This window comes from Saimiri boliviensis, chromosome 3 (assembly GCF_048565385.1).
Source record: "Saimiri boliviensis isolate mSaiBol1 chromosome 3, mSaiBol1.pri, whole genome shotgun sequence".
Lineage (NCBI taxonomy): Eukaryota > Metazoa > Chordata > Mammalia > Primates > Cebidae > Saimiri > Saimiri boliviensis.
The window spans coordinates 143,814,322-143,840,922 of NC_133451.1; the positions used below are offsets into that span (position 1 = coordinate 143,814,322).

Below are 26,601 nucleotides of genomic sequence, written 5' to 3' on the forward strand. Positions count from 1 at the left end.
ACCATGGAACAGAAGGACTGTATCAGAGTTTCCTTGTATATTTCACATGATACTGACGTACCTGTGTAGAGTGTTTGTATTTTGTTTATTAAAGTGTTTGAAAATCTTTTATAAAAATATGTAGAACTAAGTATCTAATATATTTCAAATACAACCACTTATAAATAGGTTACACAACATGTACACATATAAATGTATAAAAAGAAATATTAAACATCTATTATTCTGTTATTAGCAAATAAATTAATAAAAGGAAGTAATATTTGAGAAAAACAAAATCATTAGAAGTGAAGAAAACTGCGTTAATCATGACAATTAAGTTGAAAATGAAATACTGTTATTAGATCTTTTTAAAAAGTGGAATATCTAAAAATAAAGTGTTTTTGAGTGTGAGCTTATTTTTATGTAAGCTATTCCAGCTTCTCCAAGAGTGTCTTCTGACCTTAAAGTACTTGAGGAAATGCTGAGGAGATAGTCATAACTAATTAAAATATTTTCTTTTTTCCTTATCTTTGAATAATCCCACCTTTCTTAGTTGATATGTTTGAGAATCATTTAAAAAAAAAAAAACACCTTTTTTCTCCTTTGGCAAGGCCTGTAATCTGTTATTATTAGCAAGCTCTAGTGTTGCTCAAAGAGACATTTCCGGTTTGTTCTCATTTCCTTTAGTGTCATCATATAAAACATAGACTTGGAGATTCCATATGCAAGTTACCTGTATCCATTTTAATTCCGTAACATGCATATTCCACGTAGTCAAAAGATTTTTGAACTAAAGTCAAATTAATTCTTGAGATAACTTGGGTCTGTTGCCTGGCTTTTCTTGTGGCTTTTGGAGACATGGAATACTGATTTCTCAACTACTGCTTCCTTTCACTTCAAAATGTTAATGCCGTGTTTAACTCCTGGAGGGTTTCTCAAGGTCTAAGTGATTCAGAGGTCAGAGTTTTAAAAATACTGGTTCAGCGATTATGGACACATCTATGGTATTTTAGTTCTTAAAAAAGTAGCATGATATATCAACATGGAAAACCAGTATTGCGGTGGCTTAATAACTGGGTCTGAGTAGAGAGGAGGAAGACGCTGTTACCAGGAAGGATAGAAAAGCCACCAGCTGAGGGGCCCAGGGGCTGAGATCTGCTGGGGAGCAGGTAGCAGTTAGAGGAAGAACAGGTTAGCTCCCAGAGAACTGTCCTACCCGACACGGGGACTTCCAGCTCCCTTTTTGTAGTATAGTTTCTCAGACATAGATCTACTTAGATAACTTGTTTTTAAAATTTCCTTAAAGTAACACAAAAGCAAATAAAAATTGCCCCAGATTCTTTTAGACATGCTTCACTCAGCTCTCAAAAGAAATCTGTAAACCCTGTTAGGTCGCATGATATATGGCTGAATAGATAATCGAACACTTTTACTTGATTAACTCACTGAAGAATTTTTTTTTAAGATTCACTATTTAGAAAAAATTACTGAAGTAATTCATCTCTGCACAGATAGAAGTCAGACTATCACTTTAGGATGATTTGCCAGAAACTCTTACATTTAATAGAATTTCATGCCACCCTGATCTATCTAAGGCCCTTCTGAGTTCTAAGTAAAAACACATTACAGTGCAGTCTTTTTTTCTTTGTTTAATCTTTTTTAATCTTTTTCTTTTCTATTTGTCATTTCCAAGTTTAGTCTTGAAAGTAACTGTCTCTTAGGAAAAAAAAAAATCTGTTTCTTCTCTATTCCTCCTTTAAAACTATTGTGTCATTACCAAACCAAGGTAATGACACAATAGTTTTAAAGTTTCAGAAAAAACTTTCTCTGAACTTTCTCTCACAGTCTGTACTCACCTTTTCGTTTCTCTTTAGATTTTGTTTTTGCTGTCAAAAGGAGAATCCCTGTAACGTTTGGTTTTAGTGGTGGCACGTGGGGAGGGTTGGTTTTAAGTAGATGGGCCTTCTCTTCTGCATGAAGCAAAACTCCCTATTGGCCCGCAGGTGTTAAAGGTGGAAATACCGGTGCCACAACAGGCCCTTAGCAAAATGTATCGCTATTTAGAGCCATAATCTTTTATGGACTGTTTTATTATTTATTGTAAATCTTTTCCTTTCTCAGCCCTGTGCTGCTGACCCCACAGCCCATGCCTGGCCTGGAACTGTCCACTCACTGTGACAGCCCTGACCCTTCATATCTTAGCCCTTAGAGATTTTCTACAGGAGAAAAATCAAAACATGCTTTCCACAGCCATTCACTTATATCTAGAAGAAGAAACTCAAAGAGATAAAAGTTTTCTAAGATTGTATTTTCTAAATAGTAAAACTCAGGGAAAGTAGCAGGGGGATTGAGCTGTTTAAGTCCATACCATCAACTTCCAGATGCTGCTACTGAATAGTTGCTGAATATTTATATGAATTATGTAAGTCTTCCAGGACCCTGTCTTTGACCCAGGCCAAAGAGAATATGTTGAGGTAGATGATGATTTTGTTGAGTGAAAATAAGTGACAATCCCCTCCCTATTAGCTATTCTGCCTCCTCCTCTATCAACTTTTTACCAAAAATATTAACCAGAAATAAATCTCTTTTTTTTTTTTCTTTTTTCTGCTTCCTTGGCTTACTTTCTGGATGGAGGGGCTTTTTTATAATAAAATGACTAAAGTTTAGGCAGCTGGAGATTCAGAAGCAAGGGCTATGTGGTGTTCACGAACTGGCTCCTTTTCTGGGAACTGGCTGAAGTCACCAGCCGGAGGACAGTACAAACACGCTTGGCACACGCCGTAAAGTCTGATGCGTTTCATGGATTGTTCTCCTCCCTGGGAAGATGCAGCCCCCTTGATCCTGTGTCCGGTACCTCCTGGAACTTGGCTCTCCACGGCCCACCGCTGACGGTGACAGTCACTGAACAGCATGAATGAGGTGTCAGCCTTACCACCCCTTACGGAAGTGCTTTGTCCACCACAAAGCTGGGCATCACCTGAGAACGTATGTGCTTCTGTACCTTATGGTCACCGTGAGGCATAGGTGAAGAAAAGGAACTTATAGAATACGATCTTGGCATTCTAAAATGAACTTTGATGGCACAAAGTTACACGTGGAGTGTCTTCTGTTTTCTTAGTACCTTGGGCAGAGAGTTCAGGATAACCAGTGAGTGTTACTGGAACTCTAATCCCATGAAGCAAGCTCTGGACTATAGGGCATGCTCCAAGTTTAGTTTTTGCTCCTCCTGAAGTCTGATGTTAATCTGGACAGCAGAGGGATTAATACATAAATGTGTATGTAATCACAGTGTCACCATGCGCTTTACAGCTTTGGCGAAATTGAAGCTTACAAACAGCTAACGACCTCGTTACCTTCCTTCTTCATTTAGAGTTAATAGCAGAGACAGGCTTGCTCTCAGAAGCAGTGGAGAATGTTTAAGAGTTGCAAAGTGACCAGGCCCATGAGTGGCAGAAGTTTTAGAAAATCGGGCATATCTTAACTTTTATGGGAAAATAACAAAAATTATTTTTACTTGCTCTGTTTCTCAATAGAAAAGCCGTTCAGCTTCCTTCAATACCTTTATGCTGAAATGGCTGCTCTCTACTCCCCTCCAGCTCCCCTTTCTCTGTCTCTTCCTTTTCTCCATCTGTTCCAAGGATTCATGGCTCTCTATTGTCCATAAATTCCTTAGGTGTTAAGAGACCAACGAAAGGCCGTGTAGCTGAGCAGGAAAGAGTGCAGATGGGGAAGCCAACATGCTCGACTCATGGGCATGGGCCACTGTATAACTTCTGTGTGCCTGTCTCTACATCTGTAAAATAGGGATAATGCAGTAGCCCCTTCTTACCCACAGGGAATATGTTTCAAGGTCCACAGTGGTTAGCCGGGCATGGTGGTTCATACCTATAATCCCAGCACTTTGGAAGGCCAAGGCAGGCAGATCACCTGAGGTCAGGAGTTCGAGACCAGCCTGGCCAATACGGCAAAACCCCGTCTCTACTAAAAATACAAAAATTAGCCGGGCGTGGTGGCACACCCCTGTAATCCCAGCTACTCTGGAAGCTGAGGCTGGAGAATCGCTTGAACGGAGGAGGCAGATGTTCCAGTGAGCCTAAATCATGCCATTGCACTACAGCCTGGGCGACGAGCGAAATTCTGTCTCAAAAAAGAAAAAAAGACCCACAGTGGTTGCCATAAGCCACAGATAGTACTAAACCCTGTATACACAATGCTTTTTCCTATGCATATATATGATAAAGTTTAATTTATAAATTAGGCATAGTAAGAGATTAACAACAATAACTAATAAACTAGGACTACTATAACAATATTCTGTATAACAATATTCTTATTCTGTAACAAGACTTATGCAAATATGCTATCTCTCCCAAAACATTTTATTGTACTGTACTGTGGATAACTGAAATCACACAAAGTCACACTGTGGATAAGGGGGACTATTATAATAACGGTATCTACTCTCATGGAGTTCTTATGAAGACCAAGTGAAGTTAATACACACAAAGCACTTTAAATCCGTGCCAGATACTTAGTGTGTGCTGCTGCTTTTTATTGAGCATGTACTATGTACTGAGACCTTTAACATTAAGTATCTCATTTGAACCCTTACAGCACCCCACTAAAAGATGGCATTGTTAAAACTGTTTTTCAGTGATGAAACTGGGGCTAGAGGGGTTATTGATTGGACAAAGGTCCCTTAACTATGAAGTGACCAATATGGAATTCAGACTTCGGTTTTTCTGATTCCAAACTCTCTGCAAAATCACTACACTCCCCAGCTTCTGGCATGAACAGATCTGAATGCAGAGCATGGCAGCTGCGTGTTTGGCCTGAGACCGATTCTCTGTTTACCTAATACCTTCTCTTTGTAGGTAAGACTTACGCCAGCCTTAAGCTGCCTTGCCTTCTGAAAGTTTCTCCATTGATTATTTGCCCCCACAGAAACATTGGCAGCTCTTTTGTGCATTTTTAGTATCCAGCAGGACTCCCTTCTACTTCTCTGCTCCCTCAAAAGAAATCTTTTCTTTTCTATACAGGATAAAGCTGGCATCCAGGGTAGAAAATTATTCTGAATGTTGTTTCCCTCAGTGTTTGTCTCTCTTTCTTTGGAGCGGCTCAGTGATAATAGGGCTCCGCTCCTCACATCAGCAGGAATCTGCACTTTTGAAGAGAGCATGCGAAGACACAGCACTAGCCCATTGCCACTACTTAGCAAGACCCAGGAGACTACTGCCAGCACATAGCATGGCATCCTCTGCCTGCTTCACCTAGAAAGCTAGGTGAAGGTCATTCTTAAATGTACCTGATCAGCCCTCTCTTTTAAACTCCTCTTCAACCTGGAAGTGTTGCTGCTGGCTGGGAACATTGGCCACCAGCATCACCATGTCCCATCTGGTCTGCTGCACTGGCCACGTGCCTTGTCTTCTGCATGCCCCCCAGGCCTCACTGTCTGCTGCAGCCACATGGAGCTTTCTGAAACTGCAGTGTGGTTCCCTGACTTGCTTACTTAAAACACTGCAGTGCCCTCACTACTGTTGGGACAAAGCCATGATCCCTGCACACAGCATCCAGCCTCTTTATTCTCCACCATGGCCTTCCTGCAGCTCTGCAGACTGGCTGTGTTCTCTCGCAGTGCTGGGGCCACCTTCCCCAGCTCCTTAAAATGCTAATGACCCTACTCTCTGTTCAGCTTATGGTGGCTTTTGCAGGAAGGCCCTTCCTGGGCTCCCTGGCCTGGTCACACTGTGTCCCATCCTCCACGGCCTTAGCTTCCCTTGCAGTTACCATTTATGTACATAGTTGTTAGGTAAATGCACACTCCCTGAGATTCACAACCATAGCTGGTGTTGCTCACCGTGATGTTCCCAGTGCCTGAGTGAACATTATATCATGGGCGCCCACCAAATAATTACCGTAAAAGGCGTGGTGACTCACACCTGTAATCCCAGCACTTTGGGAGGCCGAGGCAGGTGGATCGTGAAGTCAAGAGATCAAGACCAACCTGGCCAACATGTTGAAACCCCATCTCTACTAAAAATACAAAATTAGCTGGGCCTGGCGGCACATGCCTGTAATCCCAGCTACTCGAGAGGCTGAGGCAAGAGAATCACTTGAACGCGGGAAGCAGAGGTTGCAGTGAGCCGACATTGCACCACTGCACTCCAGTCTGGCAACAGAGCAAGACTCTGTCTCAAAAATAATAATAATTGCCATAAAACTCAGAGAATGAAGGTAGTACACAGTTTCTCTATGGCAGTGAAATTTTGCACCCTTTAGGAGACCCCTCTTGGGACTCCTGTAGTCCCCAAATTGAACTCTCTACATTTCAGTCCAAACATTTCCAACAATCCCCTGAACTCTCAGATTTCAAGGTAATTTCTATAGCCAGAGTCATAGAAACGCCAAGGCCTTTTACCTGACCTTTACCCTGTGCCCATGAGCGCCCCCCAACCCACAGTGTTTCCCATGTGGATTGTCCACTCAGATGCGAGAGTGTCGCTGTCACCTATGTATAAGCTTCAGAGTTCCAGCTCTTTGTGAAAATCTTACACTCTGGGTTTGACCAGCAGTCCGCCAAGGTCTCTACCTCCCTGAGAGTTATTTGATCTTTCATAGTTTTATTTATGGAAGGGTTGAAAATCAGCCTAACCCCTGCAGCTAACTCGCCTTTCCAATTCAGAGGGTCCTTTTCTTCATTTTGTAACGCCTTTTATATCAAGGATACTCTACACATTGTGTCAACTTGTGCAGATAAGTTGACTAATTTATGCTGTCCTTTGCACTAGACAGATACAAGTAAAAAATAGTTCATTTATTGAGTACTTACTGTGTGACAGGCACTATGGCAGAGAACATTCCAGAGACTATCTGAGTAAATCCTCATAGCTCCTCTGTGACGGGTGGATACTGTTAGCCCATTTTATAGACAAGAAATGAAAGCTTGGAGAAGGGAAATGATATGTGCAAAGTCGCACAGCTGCTAAGTTGAGGGGCTGCGATTTGAACCCATAACAGCTTACTCTGGAGTGCGTGCACTTAGCCACCACGCTACACTGCCTTGTCCTCTAAAGAAGTCAGTCACTTGCAAGTTATGAGATGTTTGGTAAGAGGCGACATATCTGCCCCTTCCCTTCTCCCCATTTCCTGCCTCCTACTAGCCTATAGCCAGTGTTCACTTTTTAAGCCTATTTAAATTGGTTTGTGTTTAAGATACAAAGAAAAGCCATGGCATACAAAGTTGCGTTAAATCTAGCCTCACATAGTCCTGTAAAACTGTATTATCTACCAATGTATGTTTTATCTTTTAAAAAGTGGCTTTCATTTTCATCTTAACATTCCTTTTTTACAATTTAATAGTAGCAACCGTAGCTTTGTGGCATGTTTAGCAAAGCAGCACCAGTCCTGGGAGTCCTCGGCTTGGTCTGTTGTTCTGCTCCAGATCTGCTGTTTTGCCCAGGGGAGTGGTGGTCGGGGGGCGGGGCGGGCAGTGATCCCTCCTGGCTGCCTTTCCCCACCTTCTGGGAAGATTCTGCCAATCAGAGGCACTGGTGGGACGGAGGGTGGGGCTTAGGGAAGAACCTGGGTATTCTCCCGTTCCCTCTCTGTCTCCCACGGCAGCTTCATCTCCTCTAGTGCTCCGGCTCCCGTGACCTGGGCTCCATTTATCTCCTGCTTTTGTCCCTCCAGCCTCAGGGTGACCATGGCTTCCTGCCCTGCCTGTCTCTGGGCGGTGTTACTGCCCCATGGACCTTCCACCACCTGGGTACTCAGTTCCTGTGGTTGAATTTCCTCTGTTTTAAGTAGATAGAGCTTTCCATTTATGTTGGACTCTGAAGGATACTCCAGTATTCTCATATGTGATCGCAGTACTTATTCACATTTGCTTTTAGAGGCATGGAAGATGGACCCTGTGACCGAGTTACGATCCTCTAATTTAAAACGTTTATTTATTTATTTATTCTAAGACAGAGTCTTACTCTGTCACCCAGGCTGAAGTGCAGTGGTGCAATCTCGGCTCACTGCAACCTCGACCTCCCAGGTTCAAGTGATTCTCCTGCCTCAGCCTCCCGAGTAGCTGGGACTATAGGCACGCGCCACCACACCCAGCTAATTTTTGTCTTTTTAGTAGAGACGGGGTTTCACCATGTTGGCCAGTATGGTCTTGATCTCTTGACCTCGTGATCTGCCCACCTCGACCCCCCCAAGTGCTGAGATTACAGCATAGGCCACTGCACCTGGCCCTTAAAAACATTTAATCCTTTATATTCACTGTGGCCCTGGTTTTAGGGGGAACCTGGCAGGATGTCTGGTGGCACTGGTTGTAGTTCTAGCTGAGTCACTAGGGGAGCTCAGGGTCACTTAGGGTCACTTAGGTCAAGATCTCTCCTTCATGTTAAATGAGGGAGCTCCCTGGGGTCCATTCTGGGAACCCTATTTTCTGACTTTAACTCCTTCAGAACCAACACAATTTCAAGTTGCAGTTTTCGTTTCTGTGGGGACGAGTGACATGTTTCCTTCAGCGTATTTGTCCCTGGCCCCAGCCATCTGTCTTGATGTATGCAGTGGGTCCCTGAGGGATCAGGTGACAGAACATGGGTAAGTCAGGGCAATTCCATCTCTACCCTGGGAAAAGCAAGGACAGGCCCTTTCTGATTCTGACCTAGGCAGGGCACAACACACACGCAGAACGAGCAGAGCAAGAGGAAAACATACTGCTCAGCTGTCTTTTTCTACGGATTTAAAACAGTGTTTCAAAGATGATGTTTCGTATATTCCCCCAAATATAAAACCCATAGGCAGAAGGTACAGCTGGCACTTGTCTGACGTGATGACTTTTCTTTTTCTCCATTCTAAGCACAAGCTTCTTATATCCACTTAATTATATTCTTAAACACCATTGAAAACAACACCTTATCCGATACTCCGTGTGTATGTATTTGGGGCCAGATGTTCTGGGTGTCTTAAATAACTTTCATTTACTAAACCTCACTCCCCCTCCCCCACCCCAGCCCTTTCTTTTCAGAAGACACATTTAGACAATCACCATTCACCTCCAATTCAAAAGAACTGCTGCCCAGTGAATCTGTGCTGCACGGAAGAATATCAGCTCCAGGTATGGAAACATTGTTGGCTTTGCTTCTATTGTTGGTTGTTTAAGAATTACTTTTCTGAAATACGTGAATTTTCAGATACTTTCAGCTTACAGATGGAGTCATTCATATACGGTTAGGTTTTAGAAAAGAAGGAGAAACTCAATTTAAGCTAGAAAAGTTTATTAAAATAAAATGTTTATGGTAATAAGCCTCTTCATCTTCACTTTAGGAGCTTATTGTTCTTTACCTGCTGATACTTTGCCCGCATAATGAATTTTTTTCTTTAAAATAATGAAGTATATCCTGACAATAATTTGCTTTACACGTTGTATTTCAGGCTGGCAGCCAGGAATATAGGGGAGGGCAGTGGCTAGAGTGCTAGTTCCCAGTAGGGCAGGTCGTGACCCCAAGGGGTGTGGGCCGCCACAAAGACCACCTCAGTTTCCATGGAAACAAGACAGCTCATTGAGAAAACCATGCCACCCAGATTTTGTCTCTCTTCTTGGCCATAGTATCTAAATATATCCATCCAGTGCCCCGGTTTGCCATCTCAGCCATCAGTACATCATTTTTTATCCATTCTACCTTTTTTTACTTCTTCTTTTCAGGGTAGAAGGAAGGATGTGCTTGCTGCTTCTTATCCGAAGCATGGCCATCCTGGAGGGCTTACACGTGTGTTCTCAGAGTTACTGTGAAATGAGAAAAATCTGAGAACCACTGCACTCTAATTCATACTTCCTACCTATACCCACCCCACCTACCACCCATCCAACAGCCAAAAAACTTCTGCCAGTTGCTACCTTCCTTCCCAGCTGTGGAGAGGATCTCAGCGGTGCTCAGTAGCCTCCATCTGCATTCATTTGTCCAGGAGATTGAGGCCGGGTATGTGCAGGGCTCACAGCAGGGTTATTGGCCCCACAGCCCCTTCAAGAATAAAGTCCAAGTCTCCTCCACATACTCAAAGAGCCCTGTTTCACAGGACGCTGGAGAACTCATTAATTTGCAATGCAGAAAGAATCCAGTAACATCTGAAATGTTGGCATCGGGTATCACAGGTCATTGGAAACAGTTTGTGACAAACCGGGAGTGGAGGTCGGGAGTGGGGAAGGCAACTCTTTTGGCATTCTTGAGTTTCATAAGGGCAGTTCCATCTCTTCTCATCGCCACACATCCAGTCAAAGAATCCAGATACCTGCATGCTTTCTAGCTTTGCAGGCAGGACTTTTCTATTCAAACACCAGAAATAACGTGCTTACACATAACCACGTTACATAATAGCTGGTTCTAGAGGTGGAAAGAAATTCTGCTTAGTTTATGTCTTCGTACTCCAACAGGGGCTCTTGGAACTACTGTTTACTTCCCACAGTGTCATTTTGAATAGCCGTCTCCCTGGTCCCAAAATTATTGCCCTGCTGTTAAGTTGATGGATTGTGACTTTCTAATGTCAAAATAACTGACTAGGAATTGCCTGTCAGAATGCTGTGACCCATACGGCCAGCATCCCATGATGTATATACAAACCCTGCACTGCTGGCTTAATGTTTGGCTTGGCTGTATTTAAAGCAGGGTTTATTGGTCAGGTTAAAACTTGACCTAAAGAGTGATTTCAGTATATGTTTAACTGTACATAGGAGGTTTTCTGTGATTTGCTTGGTAAACTTACGTTAGACATTAGATGAACTCACATCTTAAAGGCTTAACTCTTATTTGGGGGAGAAAGTCAGCATAACTGGGATTTTTAAAATGTAAATCTACCCTGCTTAAACATAATCAATCTAATACTTCACCAAAGCCTTCCTTCAGGTAGAGAAAAGCAAAATGACTTCATTTACATTTTGTTAAAATAAGCAGCTAAAAAAAGACTTTTAAAAAAAAAATAAGCAAGGTGAAAATGCTTTGGGAATGGAGTTGAAATTTGAAAAAAAAATTAAATGATAAGGACAACCTTGTGATCACAAAGGTCTCATAATCTGAAGACAGTTTTGTAAGGAAGGTCTCAATAATTTGGACCAATTGTGGAGAAGACCAGTCTGAATTAATCAAAGTTAGCAGTGTGGAGACTTTTGAAGAAAACTTACTTCAATGATAAACGGCCATGAATGAGTATACATCCTGAGTCCCTTAATCACAATTCTCAAATCTAAAAAAACCTTCCCAACCAAAATTTTTGGTATACATATTTTGTGGCAAAACCTAATGGGAAGCTGTTTATAGTCTTTATTTATTACAAGGGTGAAATTTACACATTTTGCTGCAGAAATATCAGTGTACTTGACCATGAAGTGTTGCTCCAGGTCCACTGGGATGTTACGTAAAGTGTGTTTTATGCATCGTATTGTCATCCTAAAATCAGGAGGAAGTATGAATCCCAAATTACATGTGGCCCCAGGGGTTTCAGATAGATATTGTGGATCCACATTTATTTTGGTGATCTGCTGCATGCAGTGCTGGGAGCAAGGACAGTGAAGCTACAGTATAAGAGTCATGGGTTCTTATAGAACATTTCATCTGGGATAGTAAGATTGGGGCGTGAAAGGAAAAAAATGAAAAGAAATTTTTAGATGACCAATCCAGCAGCAGATTGCTGAATCATTGGAGAGGACTGGGGCCAAAGGACAGGAGACCAGCCGGGATCCTCTGGTTCCAGGGCGGCTTTATTAATAAGGTCCTGAGTTAGAGAAAAAAAGAGGAGTGGGGTGGGAGAAGCAGACAGAGGAGGGGTTGGCTGGTTGGGAGACTGGCTAGCTTTGCTAATAAGCAGGTTGAATTAGGAAATGATAGTGGCTGTGAAGAAATGGGGAAGCCAGAAAGGAGACAGCTGGCTTTCGTGACTAGGTAGAAAATAATTTGTTGTTAGTATACAAATGAAAGCCTCAGAATCCTTGGACATCTTCTCTTAGGTGGTTTAAACGTTACCATTAGGAAACTATTTCTACCCTTTCTTTACTTAACAAACCTCTTCTTTCAGCAGATAATGCAAAAATAAATGTCAGCCCAGAGATTTCTGTCAGATTCCCTATTAGCAGAGACCATAATTAATGAGATATAATGTGCCTAGTTCCATTTCCCTTGCAAATGCTGAAAATACGTAGCATCATTTCAACAATATATACAGTATTGGTCTATAGTTATGTACCTTCTACCAACAGGATGAAGAGTCCAGATGCCTTCAGATTAAAACCACAGGGCAGTTGAGGTGCCAGATAAGAATATCATTGAGTGCGTAGCAGCTGCTGGGCCAAGGGAATCCATGGTAGCCTCACTGTGTTGTGCTTGTGTTTCAGGCCTGTTGGAGAAGGAAGCCAGCAGTGAGTGGGATTGCAAAGTAGGGAGAGGTTGGTAGAACTGTGGACTGTGAAGAGATCGAGAATAGCACAGTTAACTAGGCATTTGCCTTCGGCAGATGGTATCTGAAACTCACAGCTGCCACCGTCCCAGAGAAACAGAATAAACACAGAGCTTCACGGTGTCCTGGCCGCGGTTGTTGCCAGTATTTCTAGACTGACTTTCCTGAGAACTAAAGAATGCTCATGTTAGCCAAGACCTAACATTTTCGCTTGCTGCGAATGTCTTAGGCAGAGGTAGCATCAGGAATCATTAATAAAACGATGAGTTAAAAACTGCTGTCAACTTCTGCGGGTGGGATGTGGGGACAAAATATCCTTAGAGCCATAGATAGATTACGGCATATACCCTGGGTGGTGGTATTGCTGCTGGTGACTTTACAAAAGACATAGAAGAGCTTTCCTATCATGGAGGAGATAGAAATTACAGACAATGTGTAATTTAACGTACTTTATTTAATTTATAGTTGCCTCACTTTGTGCCAGATTTACATCAATAGAAGAAAGATTCCGAGATTGGGTGATTTTCAGGGCGGGTGAGTCTGTATTAAGAGCAGACCCATTGCCATCGTACCTGCAGCTGTTCCTGTTTTCCATCATCTTGCTGTAATCAAAGGCTGTTAAGAGAAGAATTTATATCCCAGTACTGCTTTTAAACAATGTGGAGCTTCCATTCTGTGTTATTATGATTTTGAAGTCGCAGTATGTTTGCTCTGTATTCAGCCAAAAAACAAAAACACAACCAGAGCGGGTGTGAAGGAAAATGTGGGTCTGCATGGAGTTCTCTCCGAGTGTTTGGAGTCCCCCGTGCTTCTGTGTGTTATTTCAGATGGAGCCGGGAGTGAGACGATGGAAAGCACATCTGCAATGAGATCCGTCAATTCCTTCCCTCATTATTTCCTCACTTGCGTTTTAAAAAATCTCTCTTTGTTGGTTTTGTTTATAACGTACAAACCAGAAAAGATAAACATCAGCACCCCTCAGCAAAACAAGCTTTTATTGGTAGGCAGGGGGAAGTTTTAGTTTCTTTAGGACTTGCTCTGCCAATCAGAATTTGATGTTCAATCAAAAGGCTGGTTTGGAATTGTCTGCCTTGTCCCCAAGGCTTGTTCTTGATCCATTTTCCCCTCTCTGGTCTGCCTATCAATCTAATATACTATGTCATATACTTTCCTGAAATCTAAATAAATGACGCCTTGCATTAGAGTGCCACCTGCAACTAGCTCTCAGCCTGACACACTCCTGATCAGAGTGACCTCCTTAAAACAGTTGGTTTAAAAAGACATGTCTCGATGTGTGCGTGTCACCTTCCTTTGTGTTAAGACTTCCCAACTCATGCCTCAAGAGAGAGACACACACATATAAAGCTATCTTGTATTATATTATAGCAAACTATTTTCTTCAATCCATTCTCAAACACAGCAGATTCTTTTTCAATTTAGACAAAGTCATAGATAAACAATAGAACATAGAGTGTTGGTGTGTATCGTTTTGTAACTTGAGCTTTTTTTTTTGATGAGACAAATTCATTTTGTACAGAGAAGGAAGCTAGCAGTTTTCAAGGGTCTATTAAATTGTCAGGCACAGGACATATGTCATCTCATTTTTAATTCTGGAAACAACTCATTGAGACATAGGAATTATCTGCAATTTACAAATGACTACCTGGAGGTGTAGAGAGATTTAATAACTTGTTCAAAGTCATGCAGTTGGGGAGGGGCAGCACAGGAATTCAGACTTAGAATTGCACAGCACATTTTCTCTCTTTTTGCCTTATCTTGCTGCCTGCTAGCCAGATGATGTCACCAGACCCTGACCAAAAGGAGCACACTTCCCAGTGTTGCCCACATTGACCCCAGCTATTGGCATTTTAAGTATTACTGATGCACTGCCTTCTTTCAGTTAGAAATAAAAATGAGTTCGTTAAGTAAGATACTTGAAATAATTTATAAGTACTTACTGTTGATTAACAGAATTCTAATTTTATACTCTTCTATTTCTGTCTTTTCTCTCTTCCTTTAATGCGTTAATAACTTTAGCCCAGGCTCCTTTCTTTTCTTTTTAGGGCCAAAACTATATGCTAGCACAGGAGAAAATCAGTAATGTCATAGTTCCTTTGAACATTTCTTTCTGTTAAGATGTCAGTAGTTTTTAATGGGTCATCTGGTTCATAGAAGTGGTTTTATGAAGCTGTGTTAAAACTTTCAGTTAGGTAAAACATGTAATGCCAAATTTAGTGATGATCTGGTAAGCAGAACAGAAGAAAAATTTCTAGACTGGGATTCAGGAGAACTTGGGTTTGGTCCTAGCCCAATTTCCTGTGGAAAGAGATGAGAAGGTGCACAAGCTCCTTGTACACGCCCTGTATTAAAAGTTCTGCCATCTTGATATGGTTTAGCTCTGTGTCCCCACCCAGATCTCATCTCAAATTGTAATCCCCACATGTTTGGATCATGGTGACAGTTTCTCCCATGCTGTTCTCGTGATAGTGAGTTCTCACGAGAGCTGATGGTTTTAAAAGTGTTTGGCAGTTCCTCCTTCATTCACTCACTCTTGTCTGCTGCCATGTAAGATGTACCTGCTTCCCCTTCCACCATGATTATGTTTCTTGAGGCCTCCCAAGCCATGCAGAAATGTGAGTCAATTAAACCTCTTTTCTTTACAAATTGTCTGGTCTCTGGTAATATTTTTATAGCAGTGTGAAAATAGACTAATACACATCTGTTACAGCATTGTAAGTTTAGCCCAGGCTCCTTTCTTTTCTTTTTAGGGTCAAGACTATATGCTAGCACGGGAGAAAATCAGTCTAGTTTAGGGCTTTAATGCTAAAATTCTGCCACCCACAGTGAAAGCTGGGAAAGGGAAAAGTCACCATAATTAGTTCTTGAAAGACGCAGTATTGAGGAGAGGTAGTGACTGGGATGGGCATGAGAAGGGCTTCTAGGAAGCTGGGGCGTTCTATTTCTTTATCTGGTTACTGATTACATACGTAGGCAATTTTGTAAAAATTCATCAAGCTGCATTCTTATAATAGTATTTCTGCATTTATCAAGGCTAATTGGCTTTTTTACACATAGGTGAATCTAGATGCCAAGTGGACACCTTAAGGCCGTTATAGAGGGCACATTTGCTTCAGACTATGACAGTGATAATGACGACAATAGTTTTTCAATTATGCCACTTAGTTTGCAGGAACATTTCTATTTGTAACATGAACTGGTTGCCCTGAACTAATGACATGTAGGTTGATATATCTTCTTCCTGTTACTTTTCAAAGCCAAAAACTCTTCCACACTGCTTATGGCATTTCTTTGATGTATGGCAGGAGATAAGCTATAGCCTGGGCTGCTGTTTACTAGAGGGAGAAAGTTTCCTGGTTATGGATTTTCTTGATCCAGACAATGTTATTTGAGGCCAAGCGCTGTGCGCTCCTTGCTAGCCTCGTCTGTCCCTACCAGCCTCATTTAGTCTTAGAGTATAGGTGTATTCCAAAGGGGAGCTGTTGACTCCATTAGAAACTAGTTGTAGAGAAAGATATTTCATTAGGCACTGTCAGCTATCTGTCTGAGCTAGCTCTTCTCAGTAATTAACTAATTAAATTAAGTTGTCAGCCCCTACAGACCAGCATTTATAGGTTCACGCACTAAAGCACAGGTATACTTTTTTAAAGGGTGACAACCTTTCCAGAGGAGAAATGTGTATCCGATTTAGATGCCTCACCTGAAGTATCTGTAGAAAGGCACAAAGGTTAAGGGAAAAAAATGTGATTGTGTGGCCAAGCCTCTTTATCTCTGCCCATATGGTTTGAGTCTCCCCAGATGGGTTGAGTCACTTGGTATTAAACATAATTATCAACACTTTCATGTTTGTGTTTTGTGGGAAATGCTAACATTCGGAAGCTTTTCTAAAACCCAGATTCAAGTCAGGTTTGTGGTGGCATGCATCTGTGATACCAGCTACTCAGGAGGCTGGGGTGGAAGGATAACTTGAGTCCAGGAGTTTGAGACCAGCCTGGGCAACATAGCAAGACCCCATCTCAGAAAAAACCCAAATCCCGTTTAAGAACTTTGTTTCTCAAGGATGGGTTACCCCCAGGGCTGTGGTCACTTTGGCCGTGGCCTGGTTTCTTCCTCTGAACAGAGCAAATTTCTATGTGCTCACATAAAATATTCCAAACACCCTTTATAAGGCCTCAGCTGTGCCTGTGGTTGCGTTTTTACTTTTGCAAAAACTATTTAGATGCCTCAAGAATGAATAGTGCTATAAAAGGCCAAATTCTTGAGTATGTGTAATGGATAATGGAGAGTATTTGTTTGAAAATTGCAATGCAGTGACCCTGGCTTCAGTTTGGGGCTGGCTAATTCAATCTACAAGGCCTTTTCTCTATATACAATATGTTATTCCATTCCTTTGCTATCAAAAATACATATTCTCATTTCATGCAATTTCTTCTTTGTGTTTATTCCTTTTCAGGGCAGCAACTGCCCTCTGGTAACCAGGATAGAAAAAAAGAAAAGTAATTCCGCTCATAAACTAGACCATCTATTTTCATTCAAACAAATCCATTCTGTATTCTCCTACACAGGCCAGATGAGTGCCTCTCTGTGGTAAGAAAGACACTCCTACAGCACACCATGGCTGTCTCCTGATGTAGTGATAGGAATGATGGTCCAATAATTCATTTTTTCTTCTCTGCTATTCTCCCTCATTCAGTGTGTCTCTTTTAGCAAGTTACTTAGCTTTTCTGTTCTCACTTTATCATTCAGAAACAAGAGATGTTCACTAGAAGTGCAGAAGTGTGGCCCGTCTTTGCATTCTCATAATGCAAGGTTCACCACGCCATCCCAGATCTTCCGTTCAGACATTCACGTCAAGGTCCCCGGAGCTCTTTAAATTCAAAGGTCTTCAAACTGAAGATGGCATTTTCCCTGCCTCCCACTTTCTTCATACCACTCCTCCAAAAACATTGGTCAATGAATTAAAACCCTCCTCTCCTGTTTTTCTGTCTTAATAGTTAGCATCATAATCACTACCTGCCATGGCACACACCATAAGTTTAGATACCATTTGTTTGTATTCCCCCAGAAGCAGATTGCGAGACAAATTTGGGTGCAGTTTTTGTTTTGTTTTGTTTTTTTGTTTGAGACAGAGTCTTGCTCTGTCACTCAGGCTGGAGTGCACTAGTGCCATCTTGGCTTACTGTAAGCTCTGCCTCCCAGTTTCAAGCAATTCTCCTGCGTCAGCCTCCTGAGTAGTTGGGGTTACAGGCACATGTCACCATGTCCAGCTAATGGTTTTTTTATATATATTTTTTATTTTTAGTAGAGACGAGGTTTCCCTATGTTGGCCAGGCTGGTCCCAAACTCCTGACTTTAGGTGATCTATCTACCTCTGCCTCCCAAAGTGCTGTAATTACAGGCATGAGCTACCATGCCCAGCCTAGTTTTTTGGTTTTTTGTGGTTTTTTTTGGAGGTGAGACCAGGAAGCACACTGGTAGCAGGATGCAAGAGTGAGCCAAGCAAAGGAAAGCAGCCAAACAGGTTACCAATGTGGCCAGCTGGAGATTAATTTCCCTGGGGACCTCTGGGACACAATGTAGGATATACACTTCAGAGTTTCCTACCTGAAGGGTGAGACAGCTGGGATATTTATGCAAGCAGTCATCAGTTAAATGCTGCACCCAGGAGAGTTAGTTCCCCCAATCTGGTGGGCCAACGAGGTTTCAGTGGCCACGGAAAGCCCACAGGAAATACATGCAGCACTGGCGGTGCGAAGTGAGGCACTGAAGCCGTGAAGGAGAGGTGATACACGTTGTGTAACACTTATCCGGAATGCGTGGAACCAGAAAAGTATTTCAGATTTGAGATTTTTTTATTTTTGTATTTTTATGATACTGGATGAGCATCCCAAATTCAAAACTCTGAGGAGCATTTCCTTTGAGCGTCATGCTGGTGCTCGAAAACTTCGCATTCTGAGCATTTCAGACTTGGGATTTTGGGATTTGGGAAGCTTAACCCGTAATTGGGGAGGGACACGAGGAACAACGCTGCTGCACCATCTTTCATTATTGCCTCTTCCTCACCCTCCACTTCCATTCAGTTACCATGTCCTACGGGGATCCCTCCTCCTAGATCTCGCCTCATCCTAACTGCAGTAACTTTCAAGTCTTCATCACTACTTCTCTGGATTACACTGGCCTCTGGCTGGTCCCCCTGTCTCCAGTGTCACCCCCTCCAATCCCTGCTCTTATCCTGTAGTCCAACTATCTTTCTAGACGGCAGGTCTCATCAGGCCGCTGCCAGCCAGGGCGGGGCTTTCCATTGTCATCAGGATAAAATCTAAACTTTGACTGATGCACATGTACTCATAAGACTGATTGTGATATGGGCCTGGTTTTGCCACAGGTTAGAATGGATCCATTTATGAAAAAAAAAACGTACCATAAAGCCTCTTATAAATGTAATTGGTTTCTACGTAATGCAGGTGTTCACACTGAATTAGTCCCCACTCACCCTCAGGGGATGCATTCCCAGCCCCCTAGTGGAAGCCTGAAACCTCGGGTAGTACCAAACCCTATAAATACTATGTTTTTTTCCTATACACACATACCTGTGATGAAGTTTAATTTATAAATTAGGCATGGCAAGAGATTAACAATAATAATGAAATAGAACAATTTAATAACAACATACTGTAACAAAAGTTATGGGAATGTGGTCCTTCTCGCAAAAGATCTTCTTGCACTATACTCACGCTTCCTGTGCTGATGTGAGATGATGAAATGTCTACATGATGAGATGAAGTGAGGTGAATGACAGCCGCAGTGACATAGTGTGAGGCTGCTGCTGACCTTCTGACACTATGTCAGAAGGAGGATCATCTGCTTTTGGTGATCATGGATCATGGAGCCATGACGATGTTGACGGTTAGATGTCAGGAACAGAGGATGTCAATGACTAACGGGTGTTTAGTGTATACAGCATGGAATGCCAGAAAAAGGGATGACTCATGTCCCAGGTAGGACAGAGTGGATGGCAGGAGATTTCATTAACTCAGAACAACATGCAATTTTTCTTAACTTACGAAATGTTTATTTGTGGAATTTTCCATTTAATATTTTCAGAACACAGTTGACCGTGGATAACTGAAACCTTAGAAAGCAAACCCACAGAGGAAGGGATGACTGTCCCATTAAGTAACTCTCCTTTTAGAATGAAATGGTTTAGGCTGGGCGCAGTGGCTCACGCCTGTAATCCCAGCACTTTGGGAGGCTGAGGGGAGTGGATCACCTCACTTCAGGAGTTTGTGACTAGCCTGACCAATATGGTGAAACCCCATCTCTACTAAAAATAGAAAAATTATAGCCAGTTGTGGTGGCTTGCGCCTTTAGTCCCAGCTATCTGGAGGCTGAGACAGAAAAATTGCTTAAAACCTGGAGGCAGAGGTTGTAGTGAGCCTAGATCGCACCACTGCACTCCAGCCTGGGTGACAGAGCGAGACACTGTCTCAAAAATAAACAAATAAGTAAATAAATAAAAAGAATAAAATGGCTTACCTTGATGGGAGAAAGATTGCAGGGCTATATTTGTTTTTTCACCTTAGATGCAAAGCTGATTGCCAACCACTAAAGAAGCTCTAGGGCATTTCTGGAAGCAGAGAGTGGGAGATGGAGGCACAAGAAGACTTTAGATGGTTTGATGTGAGAGTCCAATACTTAATATGAAAACTGAATACTGATTTTCACATGTAATAATAAATCTCCCAGTCATAAAAATTCCCTCTGTCCTTATCCTCACATTAAAAAGCTTGGAGTTGGCTGGGTGTGGTGGCTCCCACCTGTAATCCCAGCACTTTGGGAGGCCAAGGCAGGTGGATCACCTGAGGTCAGGAATTCAAGACCAGCCTGACCAACATGGTAAGACCCTGTCTCTACCTAAAAAAAAAAAAAATGCAAAAATTAGCCAGGTGCAGTGGTGCACGCCTGTAGTCCCAGCTACCTGGGAGGCTGAGGCAGGAGAATTGCTTGAACCCTGGAGGTGGAGGTTACAGTGAGCTGAGATCATGCCACTACACTCCAGCCGGGGGGACAGAACAAGAGTCCATCTCAAAAAAAAAAGGTCGGAGTTACTTCAGGTAGAATTTTTTTCCCATCTCTGGGCTAACACATGTTTTATAGAAGCTTTTTATCAAATTGCTACTTTTTTAATATAAATTATTTTAGTGATGGCCAGTTTGATATTTTGATCCCCATAAGGCAAAAGTTCACATTGGAGTCTCTCATCAATACTTATGGTAAATTTTGTGTGAGACAAATTTAAATTCAGGCCTAAATCACTACGGAATTTGGGCCTCCCATGAAAAAAGATAAATCTGTATTTCTTTTAAATTATTAAAAAATTGTGTGTGGTTTTTCCATCTTGCTTGGGAAACATGTCCCACAAATCTTCCAGTACTTCCAAGGATGTTTCTTGCACATGAAGAAAGAACTTTCTACAGTTGTCAAGCTGCACACCTCCCTAGTCTTAGACCTCCTCACCTCTACAAGAAACAGCAGAGACAGAACCTACTAGATTTGGAAATTGCCACAGGTACACAGCCATTTCTGTCCTTAGCTTCCTACACTCTCAAGTGCTTTGTGTTTCATCTCCTCCCAGTCTTTTCCTTCTCTGTGTCTACTGTGAGCCATGGTGAGGCTTACATAATGCAATACCTACATGAAATACCCTATTAAAAATATAAACAAGAAGTGAGAGGGAGGCCAGATGCAGTGGCTTGCCTATGATCCTAGCACTTTGGGAGGCTCAGGCGAGCCAGTCGTTTGAGGCCAGGAGTTTGAGACTAGCTTGGCCAACATGGCGAAACCCTGTCTCTACAAAACAAATGAAAATTAGCCAGGCATGGTAGTGCACATCTGCAATCCCAGCTACTCAGGAGGCTGAAGTAAGAGAATCACTTGAACCCAGGAGGTGGAGGTTGCAGTGAGCCGGGATTACACCACTGCACTCCAGGCTGGGCCGTAGCATGAGACCCTGACTCCAGAAAAAAAAAAAAAAAAAAAGCTGGGCGCGGTGGCTCAAGCCTGTAATCCCAGCACTTTGGGAGGCCGAGGCGGGTGGATCACGAGGTCAAGAGATAGAGACCATCCCGGTCAACATAGTGAAACCCCGTCTCTACTAAAAATATAAAAAATTAGCTGGGCATGGTGGCACGTGCCTGTAATCCCAGCTACTCAGGAGGCTGAGGCAGGAGAATTGCCTGAACCCAGGAGGCGGAGGTTGCAGTGAGCCGAGATCGCGCCATTGCACTCCAGCCTGGGTAACAAGAGCAAAACTCTGTCTCAAAAACAAAAAAAAAAAAAAAGGAAGGAAAAGAAATGAATTCTCTTAGTTACAGAGAACAAAATAACAGAGCTAGACGTCAATGTCAATGTCTTGTTCTAGGAATTTAATCTACAAATAGACTTGAGCAAGTCACTTTAAGGGATATGGGCAAAAATACCACTTTGCAGCATAAAGACCAGAAAACAAACTAAATGCGCATAGGTAGGAAACTATTTGAATAAACCATGAATATTCAGCGGGAAACTCTGTAACCATTAAAAAAGAATGAAGATCTGTAGGAATCTCTTTGAAAAAATACCTAAGACATATTGTTAGATTAAATAAAAAAAAAGGAAACTGGCTACTGACAAACATGTGTGACATGATCCCATTTATGTTTTAAAACAGAGGCAGTACATTTATGTGTACACAACAGGTTGTATATGCATGGATAATTTCTTAAACTGTCAATAGTGATTACCACTGACAGGGATTGGGAAAAGGGGAAGTAGTGAGAGGTATTCTTTTATTTTTGAGTTTATATCCTTTGTTCTATTTTTTTCATCAATTTACATTACTTTTATAATTTCTAAAAGTTAAAAAAGTGAAGTGGGAAGACATTGTGTTGTCATTTTATTTATTTATTTTTTTAAGAATTGGTCTTTACTCATATAATAACTTGGAGCCATAGTGAATAATCTCTAGATCACGTAAACTGCTAAAAATATAAAGCAATAATTCCTAGCCTTCTTCCTTCATTGAACTCCCGCAACCAGAAGCCAGAGTTAAATGAGATTTTCCATACAGTTTGTGAGACTACAGAGCAGGTTACAAAGCCACATGAATGGTATGCTAACCATAATTTCTAAAACTATGGCCATATAGGAAAAAAAGATCAGAAAGAATAAATCTAGAAATGTTAGCTTTTCCTCAGTTTAGTTGGCATGTCAAGTATTTATGCTTCTATTTTATGAACTTCCATTTAATAAGAAGTATATGTTATTTTCATAATCATGTAATTGCCTGATGGGTCCTTCCTGCCTGCTGCACAGACCAATTCACTGAGACCCTCTTATTGCATAAAGAAAGAGTTCAGTTAATGCAGGGCAGCATAGCAGGAGGACTAGAGTTATCACTCAGATCAGTCTCCCCAGGAACTCAGAGCCCAGGGTTTTTATGGATAATTTGGTGGGCAGAGGGTTAGGGAATGGGTGCTGCTGATTGGTTGGAGAGGAAATCATAGGGGTATAGAAGATGGTCCTCATGTGCTGAGTCCACCTCTGGATGGGGGCCACAGGAATGGTTGAGTTGAGTCATGGGTCTGGATGGGGTCTGTCAGTTGTCAGAATGCTGTCTGAAAAACATCTCGAAAGACCAATCTTAGGTTCTAATAGTGACATTATCTATAGAAGCAATTGGAGAAGTCACAAATCTTGTGACCTCTGGCCACATGACTCCCGAGCAATACAGGATTATAGAAACTACACCTACATTTTAGAATTCAGACCCCTCGCATAATCCTAGCCTTATGGCCTTTTATTAGTTTTCAGTCCCTGAGCCAAGAGGGCATTCGTTTTTGGGAGGGACTCTTATCATCCTTGCTTCAAAGTTAAATTATAAACTAAATTCTCCCCATGGTTAGCCTGGCCTGTGCCCAGGAATAAGCAAAGGCAGCCAGTATGTGAGGCTAGAAGCAAGATGGAGTCAGCCATGCTAGACTTCTCTCACTGTCATGATCTTTGCAAAGGTGGTTTCAATTAAAAAACATCAATTAGGCTGGGCGCAGTGGCTCACGCCTGTAATCCCAGCACTTTGGGAGGCCAAGACGGGTGGATCATGAGGTCAAGAGATCGAGACCATCCTGGTCAACATGGTGAAACCCCGTCTCTACTAAAAGTACAAAAAATTAGCTGGGCATGGTGGCGCATGCCTGTAATCCCAGCTACTCAGGAGGCTGAGGCAGGAGAATTGCTTGAACCCAGGAGGTGGAGGTTGCGGTGAGCCGAGATCGCGCCATTGCACTCCAGCCTGGGTAACAAAAGCGAAACTCCCTCTCAAAAAAAAAAAAAAAAAAAAAAAATCAATTAAATTATTTTCACTTTGATCAAAGGAAAAACTATATTGTACATTTTCATACTGAGTGCTCGACACCAGCTCTTTCTGGAAGTTTCTATCATGAGGATATTCCTGGAGTTTTGGATAAAATCCACTTTGGCAGAACCACATTTAAATATGACTCCAGGATGGGCACAGTGGCTCACACCTATAATCCCAATGCTTTGGGAAGCCAAAGCAGGAGGATCGTTCAAGGCCAGGAGTTCAAGACCAGCCCAGGCAGCATAGCAAGACCTTGTCTCTACAAACAATTAAGTTAGCTAGGTGTGGTTGTATACACCTGTAGTCCCAGCTATTTGGGAGACTGAGGCAAGAGGATCACTTGAGGCCAGGAGTTCAAGGCTGCAGTGAACTATTAATAAGATTGAGCCACTGCACTCCAGCCTGGGTGACAGAGAGACACCGCCTCTAAAAAAATAAAATCAGAAAACAAACAAATAAATATGCCTCCAGAAAAATGGTAGACCTAAAAGCAACAAAAGTGAATGGAGATATTTTCAACTGCAAGAGATGAAAATGTTGGGGAAAAAAATCTCGTAAAGGGATATTTGCAAAGTAGAACTCCTCTTTAAGGCATCAGCGTGCTTCAGACTAAGGAACACTGTTTGAATGTTCTGAGTTCATCAGTACCTACTATCTTTATGATTTCCTCATCCTCTGCACCCTACAGAACCTCTTTCCCATTGGGGCTTTCCAGTCAAAATGACTCATCCAGCTGCAGAATCTAGTTTCTCCGCCCTATGTATCTAGGAATGAGTCACTTAAATGAGTTGCTTCTTTTCTAGGTTCAGTGGAATTAGGCTTGAAAGATTCATGATGGGGGAGGGTCCTGGGAAAGGGGCCTCTGCCGAGGTTATCAGGGAAATCAGCTGTATTATAGGAATGGGAAAGAGGCCAGGAAACAGGATAATGAGGGAGTGGGATAGCCTGGAGGTAGAATGATTCACAAAAAAGATTAAATCCAAATTCTGGCTGTCTTTGTTAGAGTACAAGGCAGGAATTAATTGGCTAGGTGGATTTTAGGTAACCGTTTTGTGTGACAAGATGATTTAAAAGGTAAGATGACTCATCCCAATTATTTTTTTGCTCACTAATTTTCTATGTACTGTATAGGCACTTGCACCCACAGAAAAACAGGGGAAAGTTTACTCAGGAAAAAAAATGTGTACTCTTGCAAATGCTTTTAACATGTAGGCATGCTTTCGGTATGTGAAAGTTATTTCTGACACTATTTTTGGTCAAATTGTTTTTCATTTTTATGAAAATGTTAATTTTTAAAGCACTCTGGTCTATCTCCCAACTGTTACTTTTATCACTCGAAAATGTGGTATTTTAAAAATATCATCACTGGTGTCATACTAAGACTTGCCATGCCTTTCATAGTAATTAACGTGGTTTTTTTGTTTTTTTTGTTTTTTTGTTTTTTTTTTTTTAAAAAAGCGGCCAGGCACAGGCACGGTGGCTCACGCCTGTAATCCCAACACTTTGGGAGGATGAGGTGGGTGGAACACAAAGTCAGCCGTTCAAGATCAGCCCAGCTAAGATGGTGAAACCCCGTCTCTACTAAAAATATAAAAATTAACCGGGCATAGTAGCAGGCATCTATAAGTCCAGCTACTCAGTAGGCTAAGGCAAAGAATTGCTTGAACCAGGGAGGTGGAGGTTGCAGTGAGCCGAGGTCACACCACTGCACTCCAGCCTGGGCAACAGAGCAAGGCTTTGTCTCAAAAAAAAAAAAAAAAAAAAAAAAAAAAAAAAGCATTGGGACACGATAAAGAAAAATGAAAGTTGACCAAAATGTTCATGGAAGTTATCTTTGAGTGATGATAGAAAGTCTGACTGTGGGTTTTGGTTTTGGGGGTTTTTTCCCCCCACCTTGTCTCTATTCTTCTTGTTTTCCATAATGAGCACAAAACACTTCTATAAAGAAAAATTAAATGATTAGAGGGAGTAAGATGTTAAATAACAAAGATAAGACTCATGGTGCTTTGAGTTAATAGGTCATAAGCTTAGTAATTATCACGATTGTACACAGGATAGGTCTTTGTCAGAGGCTGCTAAACATCTTGTGTAACAATGAACAAATTTTGGCAGAGTCATTTCCGCAACTTTAAAGTTACACATCCTGTAAGTTATTAATAAAGAGCTATGAAATCTTTGTATGAAATATGACTATGATCACAGTCATTTCCATTTGGAGGTTCACGAAGCTTACTCAAGGAATGATTGAAGTTTGAGGGTGGTTACTTATTTTAACCTTGCAAGGGAGATTCATGAATTAAATTACTCTTAGGGCACCAGGTGTGATAGAAGAACTGCACGCCATTTTCTCTCTCTTGGTTGCTGAAAATAGAGTGTTCAATGGGAAAGTCTGTTGTACTGTCTCATTGCATCATTGGTCTCATAAGTATCAGTGACTTAGGTATAATTAATAAAATAATAGCTGCCGTGGGAGGGTATTTTCAGTAGTTATATCAAAACGTATAAGCACTCTAATTTCTCTTACATCTGTTTAATTTCCTAACAAAGAAGGTCAGTTAGAAAAAGGATATCAGTGTCTCCTGACAAACCTATCATTGACTTTCCCCTTAGGTTATTTTAATTCTTCTCTGCCAGTGTCAAAGAATACTGAGATGTTGCAAAATGAGGATTAAATTAAAAAAGGATCTGAGTATCATTAAACATTTGATGAGCAGTATGAGAAGACCGCGAGGTTTGCGTATCACTGGGGTGAAAAGAAAGTT

The 26,601-nt window shown here is 41.8% G+C and overlaps 1 protein-coding gene across 5 annotated transcripts in view; it reads left to right on the forward strand.

Moving 5' to 3' along the window:
- ZNF827 (zinc finger protein 827) overlaps positions 1-26,601 on the forward strand; it is a 182,512-nt gene that overhangs the window by 104,849 nt on the left and 51,062 nt on the right. For all 5 annotated transcript variants that reach the window (XM_039479137.2, XM_039479138.2, XM_010338626.3 and 2 more), the window contains exon 8: positions 8,994-9,097. In XM_039479137.2, coding sequence (XP_039335071.1) covers positions 8,994-9,097 — 104 coding nt within the window. The remainder of the gene's footprint in view (positions 1-8,993; positions 9,098-26,601) is intronic.